The sequence below is a fragment of the Scyliorhinus canicula genome, chromosome 19 (genome assembly GCF_902713615.1).
Source record: "Scyliorhinus canicula chromosome 19, sScyCan1.1, whole genome shotgun sequence".
Taxonomy (NCBI): Eukaryota; Metazoa; Chordata; class Chondrichthyes; order Carcharhiniformes; family Scyliorhinidae; genus Scyliorhinus; species Scyliorhinus canicula.
This window is the reverse complement of record NC_052164.1, coordinates 68644699-68656988: the sequence shown is the minus strand read 5'-3', so window position 1 is coordinate 68656988 and position 12290 is coordinate 68644699. Positions and strand designations below refer to the sequence as shown.

The 12290-nt window shown below is 48.2% G+C and overlaps 1 protein-coding gene across 2 annotated transcripts in view; it reads right to left on the bottom strand.

Annotated features, from left to right (window-relative positions):
* slc37a2 (solute carrier family 37 member 2) overlaps positions 1-7615 on the bottom strand; it is an 83372-nt gene extending 75757 nt beyond the window's left edge. The window contains exon 1 of one of the 2 annotated variants that reach the window (XM_038779333.1): positions 7171-7615. In XM_038779333.1, the coding sequence (XP_038635261.1) occupies positions 7171-7232 (62 nt within the window). In that variant the 5' untranslated portion in view covers positions 7233-7615. The remainder of the gene's footprint in view (positions 1-7170) is intronic. The other variant, XM_038779332.1, reaches the window with a different exon arrangement.
* Between the last annotated feature and the right edge of the window lie 4675 nt (positions 7616-12290).

The window sequence follows — 12290 nt, the reverse complement described above, 5'->3', positions numbered from 1 at the left end:
GAAATCTTTGGACCCTCACTGTCTCAGGTGATGTCCCGGAGAACTGGAGAATAGTCAATGTTGTTCCTTTGTTAAGAAGGGTCGTAAGGATAATCCAGGGAACTACAGGCCGGTGAGCCTCGAGTCAGTGGCAGGGAAATTACTGGAGGGAATTCTTTGAGACAGGATCTACTCCCATGTGGAAGCAAGTGGTCATATTAGCGAGAGACAGCACGGTTTTGTGAAGGGAGGTCATGTCTCACCAACTTGATAAGAGTTTTGAGGAGGTCACAAAGATGATTGATGCAGGTAGGGCAGTGGATGTTGTCCATATGGACTTCAGTAAAGCCTTTGACAAGGTCCCTCATGGCAGACTGGTACAAAAGGTGTCACACGGGATCAGGCAAGATGGATACAGAACTGGCTAGGTCAGAGAAGGCAGAGAGTAGCAATGGAAGGGTGCTTTTCTGATTGGAGGGCTGTGACTAGTGGTGTTCTGCAGGGATCAGTGCTGGGACCTTTGCTGTTCATAGTATATATAAATTATTTGGAGGAAAATGTAACTGGTCTGATTAGTAAGTTTGCGGACGACACAAAGGGCGAAATTCTCCGACCCCCAGCAGGGTCGGAGAATCGCCTGGAGGTGCCTAAAATCCCACCCCCGCCGTGGCAGAGATTCTCCGCCACCCGGGAAGTGGCGGGGGCAGGAATCTCGCTACTCCGATCGGAGAGGCCCCTGCAGCGATTCTCCGGCCCGGATGGGCCAAAGTCCCGCCGCTGGGAGGCCTCTCCCGCCGCCGGGGTTTAAACCACCTCTGAAACGGCAGGCTCAGCAGCACGAGCAAGCCCCCGGAGGGGGGGGGGGAAATCGAACCCCGGGGGGGTGCCCCCACGGTGGCCTGGCCCACGATCGGGGCCCCCCCCCCTCAGAGTCCGGGCCAGTGCCCTGGCTGTACTAGTTTCTTCCGCATCCGCCACGGCCTTCGCCATGGCGGAAGCGGAAGAGAACCCCACATCTCGCATGCGCCGGCAGTGACGCCAGCGGCCAGCTGCCGCTGACGTCACTGCCGGCACTTGCGCGGACCGGCGAAAGCCTTTCAGCCAGCCCCGCTGCCGGGGGCGCCAGTTTTTTGCGCCAGTCTTCTGGTGGCCACCGCTCCGGCGCGGGGCTGGCCCCCAAAGGTGGGGAGAATTCCCCACCTTTGGGGAGGCGCGACCCCCGAGTGGTTGGCACCACTCCCCTACTCCGGGACCCTCCGTCACGCCGGGTAGGGGAGAATGCCGCCCAAGGTTGGTGGGATTGCAGATAGACACGAGGACAGTCAGAGGATACAGCAGGATTTAGATCATTTGGAGACTTGGGCGGTGAGGTGGCAGATGGAGTTTAATCTGGACAAACACGAGGTAAAGCATTTTGGAAGGTCAAATACAGGAAGGGAATATACAGTGAATGGTAGAACCCTCAAGAGTTGACAGTCAGAGATCTTGGTGTACAGGTCCACAGGTCACCGAAAAGGGCAACACAGGTGGAGAAGATAGTCAAGAAAACATACGGCCTTCATTGGTCAGGGTATGGAGTATAAAAATTGGCAAGTCATGTTGCAGCTGTATAGAACCCTAGTTAGGCCACACTTGGAGTATAGTGTTCAATTCTGGTCGCCACACTACCAGAAGGATGTGGAAGCTTTAGAGAGGGTGCAGAAGAGATTTACCAGGATGTTGCCTGGTATGGAAGGCATTAGCTACAAGAGAGGTTGAACAAACTTGGTTTGTTCTCACTGGAGGTTTGTTCTCACTGGAACGAAGGAAGTTGAGGGGTGACCTGATAGAGGTTTACAAAGTTATATGGGGCATAGACAGAGTGGATAGTCAGAGGCTTTTTCCCAGGATAGAGGGGTCAATTACTAGGGGGCATAGGATTAAGGTGCGAGGAGCAAGGAGTATTTTTTTTTTTTTTATAAACAGAGGGAACATGCTGCCGGAAGAGGTGGTGGAAGCAGGGACAAAGTGACATCTTGCCAAATACATGAATAGTATAGGAATCGAGGGATACGGACCCCGGAAGTGTAGAGGTTTAGACAGGCAGCATGGTCGGCACAGGCTCGGAGGGCCATAGGGCCTCTTCCTGTGCTTTTCTTTGTTCTTTGTGAGGAATCCATAGTCAAGTAGGAAACTTAAAATTCCCTCCCAGAATTATTACAGGGGGCTCTACTCATCTTCCAATCCACAAGTCTAACGGATAATTCTCTGCCATTTTTGCTATCTTGACTCCAATTTCATCAAACACATCTTTCCCTCCACAGCCTTTTAGCATTCCAAAGCGACCATGCCCACCGCAACCCCTTATTTTTATGATGTGGAGATGCCGGCGTTGGACTGGGGTGAGGACAAGAAGTCTTACAACACCAGGTTAAAGTCCAACAGGTTTGTTTCAAACACTAGCTTTCAGAGCACTGTTCCTTCCCCAGGTGAGATTCCTTATTTTTAAAACAGTGGCCCTTAGCTCCAGATTCTCCGACAAGGAGGAAATGTCCTCTCCACAGCTATCCTGTCAATACTCCTCAGGATTTTAAAAGTTTCGATCAAGTCACCTCACACTCTTCTAAACTCCAGTGGATACAAACCAAACCCTCTCCAACCTTTCCTCATCAGACAACCCGCTCATACCTGCCACTTCTCTCAACTGTACTTTTTGCTCCCAATTGGATGAAAGTACGTTTGCGTCAAATGTTCCAACCCATGCATCTAGCCCTGAAGTATCCCAAGTTGGAATATTGGACAAGGTCAAGGAACAGCAGAAGTCAAGATTTCCCCATGACCACAACCTCAGGGAGATCTTAGTCATTGTCCAATAAGGCTGTTTGAAAAATGGGTAAGGCTATTCAGCCAATCACAGGCCCAATCTATCAGCAACAAATGCTTGGTGGAATCAGCCTGCAATTGGCTGAATAGTTTCACTGCATTTGTCAAATAGAGCAGTTAGTCAAGGCTGCACAGGAAGCTGCAACGTCAGTTTAAACTGACTCAGGGACCTAGTCTTCTTTTGCCATATCTCGCAGTCAGGTTCAAGAGGAGAAAATTCTATTTGGTTCTGCGAATTCAGGAGGAGGGAATGTTTTTAAACCTCATTCATTTTGCTCCTCAGGGGAGAGCTGTGCCAGGGCACAGTGTTTCATTGTAAATCTACTCCTGCCACAATTGCCAGAATCTGGCGTCATGATGGTCCAAACTAACTTTAGCAAATCAGAACGAGACTTCCTCCCAAAAGAGAGCTGCACACTGCTGGAGAGGCAGTTTGGGCATTTAACAACTGGCTGATTCATCAGCACAGAGTTGTGTAGCCAGCTAAAAAAGAGCTCTCCCATGGCATGAAACCTGCATTGTAAATGGCCTTAGAACAGTATAGCCAGTGTCTCCTTAAGACGACCAGGCACAGCTACATGTCAAACTACACCACTAACTTTCTGCCAAGGACCTTTACCATACTTGCACCATTGCAACCAATGTCTGGAAAATACAGGAGCCGACTAGCACTGACAGCTAATAGCATCACTAACTCCCTACAACACTCCAGCTGGTTTACCCCACCAAAAAAAATCTTGACAACCATTCAATGGATGGCAGTTACGAGGGGAGGGGATTTTAGCTAGCTGGTAATTATTAGCTCAGTGGGCTAGACAGCTAGTTTGTGATGCAGAACAAGGCCTGCAGCGCGGGTTCAATTCCCATATTAGCTGAGTATTCTGAATTTGCCATGTGACCTGAACAGCTGCTAGAATGTGGCAACTAGGGGCTTTTCACAATAACTTCATTGCAGTGTTAATGTAAGCCTACATGTGACACTAAACGATTTCTGCCAGGGTCAAGGAGGAGAGATGAGATTTTATAGCTTATTAAAAAATATATATTTAAATGTTAGCGGGATTAATGGGCTGAATACAGAATTATTTCCACTAACCCGTCTACTCAAACCTCCCCAAATGGTCATCAAGAACAAAGTAGAGAAATGTCTTCAGTGCTGTTGGAAGTGTGAAACTAAGAGAGAAAGTTAACACAGACTATTGCATCGCACACAAGAGGGAAAAAGTGGTCAATATTTGAAGAAGATGGTGGCACATAGGGGCTGGTTTAGCTCACTGGGCTAAATCGCTGGCTTTGGAAGCAGACCAAGCAGGCCAGCAGCACGGTTAATTCCTGTACCAGCCTCCACGACTAGGGGCTTTTCACAGTAACTTCATTGAAGCCTACTTGTGACAATAAGCGATTTTCATTTCATATGGCTGCCCAAAGATAGTGGGGTTGGTAGTGGATTCTTCAGGCAGACCCAACGGACTAAGTAGTCACTGCCAGTGCTTAAATTGTCTTTAGCTCCATGCTGCTGGCTATCCTGACAGAACCGTGCACGATTCCAGATCAGGAAGGCCCCAGCTTTTCAGTCTCCCCACCCAACGCCTGTGGTGACATGGCAAAGAGAAAAAGATTATGAGGAGCACCTGAACAAATATCTGTACAGAAACACAGAACTGAAAAGCAAGTGCAGAGGACATTCAAACTTCCCCCAGAATCCTGTGTTGTTTGGGTGAACAGACAGCCTCTTTCAGTGCTGTTACACATCTGGCCATCAGAAAGGCAGCCAGCCAGTTACTGGGCTAGCAATCCAGAGATCCCGATTAAATGTTCTGGGCCGCAGGTTCAAATCCCACCATGGCAGCTGGTGGAATTTCAGTTATAGATCTGGAATTGAAAACTGTTCTCAGTAATATAGTTACCAAACTATCAATTGTACCAAATAATTTTCAAATCCTCTCTGGCCACAGGAGAGGTGTCTTAGAGGGGACAGATAATGTGGCACCGTTATTCAAGAAGGGAAAACATAGGAAATCACAGGCCAGTGAGTCTAACTTCAGCAGTAGGGATATTACAAATTTGATAGAATTTTGCGAGATGGTGACTAGATGTGTAGATGAGGGCAGTGCAATTGATGTATCTATATGGACTACAGCAAGGCTTTTGACAAGGCCTTGCATGAGAGACTAGTCAAGAAGACAAGATCCTTGGATCTAAAGTTAGCTTGGTGGCAGAAGGTGTTCTTTAAAAAAGTTTGTTTTTGGTGACTAGAAGCCAGTGCCCAGTGTTGTTCCACAGGGATTGGTGCTGGACCCCTTGCTGTTTTTCCATCAACTTAACGATCTGGATGCGATAATCAGCACGTTTGCAGATCACAATAAATTGGTGGAGGAGGAAAACCCTGCAGGACATTTTAGACGGTTGGTCAGATGGGCAGAACAGTGGCAAATAGAATTTAATCCTGAAAAGTGTGGGGCAATGTATTTTGGGAGGACAAACAAGGAAATATACATTGAATGGTAGGAACCTATGTCTCTATATCCCCAAAGACAGAAGGACAGATGCATAAGGTGGTTAAGGAGGAAAATGGGATATGTACCTTAATTAAGCAGAGGCATAGAATACAAGAACAGAGGTTATGACGCGGCTGTATAAAACACTGGTTAGAACACAGCGAGAGTACTGTGTGCAGTTCTGGTTGTCACACTGTAGGAAAAAAGTGATTGCACTGGAGGGGTGATGAGGAGATTCACTAGGGTGGCACAGTAGCTAGTGTCACACAATGTCAAAGACCTAGGTTCAATTCTGACCTTCTCCCCAATGTGTGGTGGGTTTCCTCCCAGTACAACAATGTGCAAGTGAGGTGGATTGGCCATGTTAAACTGTCCAGAAGGATAGATGGAGTTACAAGGTTACAGGGATAGGGTGGGAACATGGGCCTTCTAAATGCACTTTTGAAGGTTTGGTGCAGACTCTTAGAGTCATATGGCCTCCTTCTGTACTGTAGTGATTCCATGATTCCTGGGTTGAGCGTTGCAGCTATCAAGAGACCAGATAGGCAGACATTTTTTCCTTGGAGCAGAGAAGGCCGAGGCAGGATGTCATTGGCATATAAAACCATAAGGGGCATAAATGGGGTCAGACAAACTTCACTCCTTAGCAAGGGTCAATAACCAAGGGGCACAATTTAAAGGTAAGGAGGTGGTTTAGATGGGGTGTGAGGAAGAGTGGTTGGAATCTGAACTCACTGTTCAAAAAGGTCAGTAGAGGCAGGAACCCTCAACATTTTAGAAGCATTTAGATGAGCACTTGGAACAACATCACATAAAAGGCTAATGCTGGAAAATGGATTAGAGTAGATAGATGCCTGATGGCCAGCACAGACACAATGGGCTGAAGGATCTCTTTCCATGCTGTAAAAACTGACTCTAAACCCATCTGTTTTACAAACAATCAGAGAAGGCAATCTGACATGGCAACCCATTTGGGCCTACAATGTGACTCCAGATCCACAGCAAAGCTCAGTGGGCTAGACAGCTGGTTTGTGATGTAGAACAAGGCCAGCAGCACAGGTTCAATTCCCATACCAGTTAAGAATTTGGAATTCTCCCTGCGTACCCAAACAGGTGCTAGAATATGGCAACTACAGGCTTTTCACAGTAACTTCATTGCAGTGTTAATGCAAGCCCACTTGTGACAATAAAGATTATTTAAAAAATAAATAAAACCTTAACTGCCCTAAATGTTTAGTTCAAGGACAAGCAAACACTGGCTTACCAGCAATATCCCACATCCCATGAAGGAGAGTGTGTCACTAGATACTGTGTAGTTTTGCTTGATTATCTGTGGAGATCAGGAAGAATCAATGACGTGGAACCCAACATTAAGCAAATTGAACAGGAGAAACCCATGGTGACAGCTATTCCACAGCAACAGTGGGAAAGGGTTAGAGCCAGAAAAAAAGTGGGGCCGGGTAGAAAAGGTAAAGGAGCTGAACAGCAAGCAATGGGCGGCAAGGTGAACACTCAGGAAGAGCAGCAAGTCCGCTTTGCAGACAAAGGGTCACAGTCTGTGGACCAATTGTAACCTGAAGGACCCTCTCAGCAGGAAAGTGTGTTTCAGAAAGGGAGCTCTAGGCAGTGGGGCAGAAACAGGGGCAGAAACAGAAGCAGAAACGAGAACAGTAGGGTTTTCTTTGCCCTGCTCTATAAAGAACACTGTATAGCCGAGCAAAAGCGGCTTGTTGCCTTTAACTGAGGAAGGACACCGGCTCGGTTACCAGTAACTAACACACACACAGCCAGCCAGGGGACACCTGCAACGTATAACCACCCACCCACTTACCAATTGTCCCTGGAAAACGCCTGGATACAGCGAATCCCTGGAGGCACCGTAGCCAGAGTCATGATCCACCCGGGAATACGAGCTTTCAAACAGAAATAAACGCGCGACAATCTCCGCAACGGCTGCCAGTCTCTCGCCCAAGAAGGTTCAGCAATCGCCCCGGCGCCGGCAGAACGATCCCGTGGGTTCCGTGATTGGAGACTGGAATGGGGAGATCGGCTTTAAAACTCTGGCGGTATCCATCCGGCCCCGGTGATGTAACAAATTGCTCGGGACGAATGTAGCCAACCGCAGGTCAGGGTAACAAAATGTTGTATTTTAGGACGGAGGGAAAGCTTCCGGGGACTGAATTCAATCACATGAATCCAGTCATTGGAGAGGAGGGCTGATAGGGCGAGTCATAAGCAGCAGCCGGAGTTGCAGATTTTCCACCGACATGTGACCCAGCTGAAACTGACGACAGGAAAAAAAGTAGCCAATGAAACTGACGAGCCTGCCACCCCCCCCCCGCACTGGGTGGAGTTGAGGCTGCAATGGAAACCAACACAATCTCACAGTGTACCCATCACCATCACAGCCATTGGTCGCTGCGTGTACTTTATTGTGCTTTAATCACTGAGTGACGGTAAAACTCGATGATCTCATTCATCTGAAATTATTCAACCGAGGAGAATGCGACTGATTTCCTTCAACTCCCGAGTTAGTTTGCAACCGACCTCCCAATTTAATGAACGAAAAAGATTTTAATGGTTTCCTAGAATCCTAGTCGACCGTTCATATACAAGAGATCTCCAATTGGTCTCATTTGCCTGCTCTACCCCCACAGCCTTGCACACAGACCAAGCACTACCCCCCCCCCCCCAGTCCTGCACCTCCCATTTCGTTCTACACCCCCCCCCCCCCCCGACCCATTCTATCCCACAGCCCTGCATCCCACATCACTTTATCATCCTAAAGCCAGCAACCTCCCATCCCTAAGTCTACAATCCCCACAGCCCCTGCTCCCCCCCCCCCCAAATCCTGCACCTTCCACCTTGCTGTACTCCCTCCTCCCCAAGCCCTGCCCCCCCCCCCCACCCTGCTCTTTCACCCATTCCCCCTCCCCACAAGCGCTGCATCATCCCCCTCCAAAAATATTTCAGCAATTCCCTTTTGAAAGTTATTATTGAAATTGCTTCCATCGCCTTTCGGGCCAAGCATTCGGGATCATGATTCTCATTGAAATGTATAAAGTTCTGAAAGGGCTGGACAGACTGAATGCAGGGATGATGTTTCATGAGCCTGTGGAATTCTCTACCACAGAAGGCTCCGGAGCTCAAGTGATTTGAGTATATTTGAGAAATAGATAGCTTCCTGGACTCTAAAAGGGTGGGGAGAGAGCAGGAGTATGGGGTGAAAAGGTGGATCAGCCGTGATCCTATTGAATGGCGAAACAGGCTTGATGGGCTGAATGGCCTTCTCACTCCTATTTTCTATATTTCTAAAATCTCACTGCCCCTCTGGTTCTTTCAGCCACAGTTACCTTCGATCTGCTTACCGACTCATATAGCAGTGCAACCCTAGTTCTGCATCATAATTTTGAACACCTCTATTATCTTTACCCTCAACTTTCTCTGCTCCATGGGCAACAAGCCCAACTTCTCCAGTTTTACATTCAATTTACAACAAAGTGGGCTGAATTCTCCTTTTGGGAGAATTGTGTTCTCACCGGGACTATATAGAGCGCAAATCAAGTTTCTGTTGGAGGAGCTATTCGGTAAGCGAGTCAGGACATGCACTCTCCCTGTGCGAATTGAGAGCAATTCCCGGCCCAGAGGGCGTTATAACCGCTGGGGCCGGAATTAGCGCCAAACAGCTTGAGAGCCGATTTTAAACACTCCGCTTACTACACACTCACTGCAGCCTCAAGAATCGTTCAGAGTAGACCTGCCTCTGAATTCGGGGGTCCGAGGTGGACCCAATGCTTGATGCCACTGGGGACAGGAGGGACACCCTCTTCGCCAGGGTGGGCCTCAGACTCAAGCCTGCCCTCCTGAACAGCATCTGGGAGGTGGTGGCAGAGGCAGTCAGTGCTGCCACCCTCACCAGGAGGAGACAGTTCATGATCCTGAGGGGTGGGGATCACTGGTGAGGCCTCTGCTCTGAGAGGGCAGAGAACCAGGATGGGTTCCAAAGGCCACAGTGCAGGTGTCCTTTGGTTGGGATGAGCTCTGCTAATCCCCTGATTCCTCTGCAGTGGGGCAGCGCTTCTGAGGAGTGCCAACATCTGGTGGGCCACTGATTGAGCTGAAGGTACAGCTGGAGTAGGAAGTGCCCAAAGGGGTGGGCTAGGTGGGCTCCCAGATGACCAGAGGCTCTCAGCATTCACAGGAGACAGTGAGCAATCAGCAATGTGAGCAGCCAGGAGCCTCTAAGTAGCACCAAAGGGGTGCATTTAAACAATATACTGCAGCAATTGTGGTCTGAGCCAGGCCACCCCAATCCCGAGGGGGACAACCCAAGCTCATGACTTGGCATCAAGTCGTTCCCTGCTACTGCCCCCGGTCTGGGCAGCAAGCCTCCCCCCCCCAGCAGAGCCCGACGATATTTTAGTCCTTTTGAGTTTTTCTAGCCTCCCGCTCGCCTCCCGCTCCCCTTCAACAGTCACAGTGCTCAGTACCTGCTTGTAAATACTTGCAGCAATTTGTGACCAAACCGCTAATGATATTTAAATCCATTCAAATGATGGTTTTGTGCGGACCCGTCGGCGCAGGGCACAACCTTCGATAACGGCGCCAGTAAAGGACTGGAACATAGCGTCGAAATCAGCACTGGGTGCAAAACGGATATTTTTTCTATTTCGCACAATTCTCCACCCGATTGCGATTCTCACTGCTGGCGTCGTGAAGCAGAGAATTCAGTCCAATCTCTCTAATTAACTGACGTTCATCATCACTGAGACCATTTCAGTACATTTTATCTGCCACCTCCTCCCACTTCTGCAACCCATTGATTTTCTTCCTCAAATGTGCCATGCCCCGAATTAAACACAGTTCTCCTGCTGAGACCCGGCGAGTGATATACGAAAACCTTGGTATAACTTCCTTGCGCATGTCCCCAACAAAGCTGAGGGTCCCATATGCTATACTAACCATTGATTTGACTTTTCCTCCCAATATCTACTCTTGGTTCTACAAATAATTTGCTCCATCTGTAGCCACCGAAGTTGGCCATTCCCTCAACACAAAATGGAGGAACGCAAAGCTTGCAGGGTAAAATGGACAAAGTTTGCAGCACAAGCAGGCTGCAAAAAGCCACTGTGTATTCTGTCTGCTAAGAGAGCAGACAGCACTGAAACGAACATTCCGCATACTAATGAGGCAATCTCCGGGACAGTTAACATAGTAATGGAACGATCCCAGGGACAATGGACACAAATAGGGAAGTGATTGCAACAGTGTATGGGAAACCAGACACCCCGGCACCAGCGGGGCTCGAAGACAAAGCACCTGAAGGCCCGCCCAGTAGCCGAGGGACAGCCTCAGTATTGGGGGGGATTCAAACAAATCGATTGGGAAGAGACCCAATCGATCCCCAGCAGATAGAGGGTCCGCCCAAAAGGGCACGAAGCCCTGGGACCTATAAAAGACAGGTCACAAACTTAGTTCGTTCTTCTTGACCAGCCCTCCTCTCTTGACCAGCCCTCTCGACCAGCCTTTACCGAAGAAGACCTTGACCGAGAGAGAGGAGAGGTTTGGGACAGCAGCCGCCAGCAAGTAAGTGTCTCACAACGATCGCTACCAGAGATAGACACTCCTGACCCCTTTTAACCCGTACCAACCTGAAGTCTGCGGACCCAGTGCAGAGCAAGAGGCCTTGTCCCCCGATCCGGCAGTTCCTTATTCAGATAAGTATTGGTCTATTTAGTGGTAGGAATAGATAAGTCATCTTAGCGTGTGCATGAGTAGTTTATAATTGTATCATAATAAACTCATTTGTTTGAACTTACTAATTGGTGTATGGTTTTATTGCTTTGAACTTGACCTTGAAACTTGTGGCGGTATCTTAACGATACCTGGCGACTCCAGAGCTAAGTAATGAAACAGAGCCAAATCGAGCATTAAGCACACTCACCCAGAACGAGCAACACATCCCTGGGGAAATGCCAAATGTAAACAGGTTAAGAACAGGGTTAATTGTGAATTAAAAGTGTCTAGTTATTTTGATGCTGTTTGTGTTATTACATTTTCAATATGGTGTGAACAGTAATTTCCATTTATTCACTAATTCCACAGTCCAAAGATGTGCAGGTTAGGTGGATTGGCCATGCTAAATTGCCCCTTAGTGTCCAAAAAGATTAGGTGGGGTTACTGGGTTACAGGGATAGGGTGGAGGTGTGGGCCGGTGCAGAGTCAATGGGCCAAATGGTCTCCTTCTGCACTGCAAATTCTATGATACCATGAATTGGTGTCAAGGCAATGACTTCTGGAAGGCCCCCCCCCCCCCCCCCCCCGCCCCACCCCCCCATGGACTTGAGCTGGGCACCAGGCTGTTATGAAAGGTGAGTAACAGAGTAACAGAGAGAAGGTGCTTCAACAAAGGTTTCAACTATTGAGTCATATGTAAAGTAAAAGGCATTCAAATGATTTTCATCCCTTATGTTATTCAGTACTCTCAGGACGAAAGAACATGACGTAGAAGCATGTGGGTTGAATGCAAATAGCAAACAGGTTTAGTGAAGAGGTGTTAACTGTACAAAGTCTTGATCTAGACCAGTGATGTGCAAGCTAGGCTAGTGAGTGGACTGCATGTGTGGCCCTTCTTCATCTTGATGGGCCATGAGATTGAAATCAGGCTTGTCGCGAAAAATGACCCCATGAATAAGGTGAAATACATTTGATACATGTCGAATGTTTCATAAGTTATAGAAAATGCTGAATCATTTATATATTAATAGAACTATGATTAACTTCAAGTGGTAAAAAAAAAATTTGAACACGGAGGGAGTGCACAGTTGTCACAGTTAATGTTGTGAGCCATTAGCACACACCTCACTTCACTTGCCCTTGTTGTATGTACGAGTCACTTCAGACCTAGAGGAAAAAAACAATGCGGATGGAAGCCAGCAGAATGTGGCAACC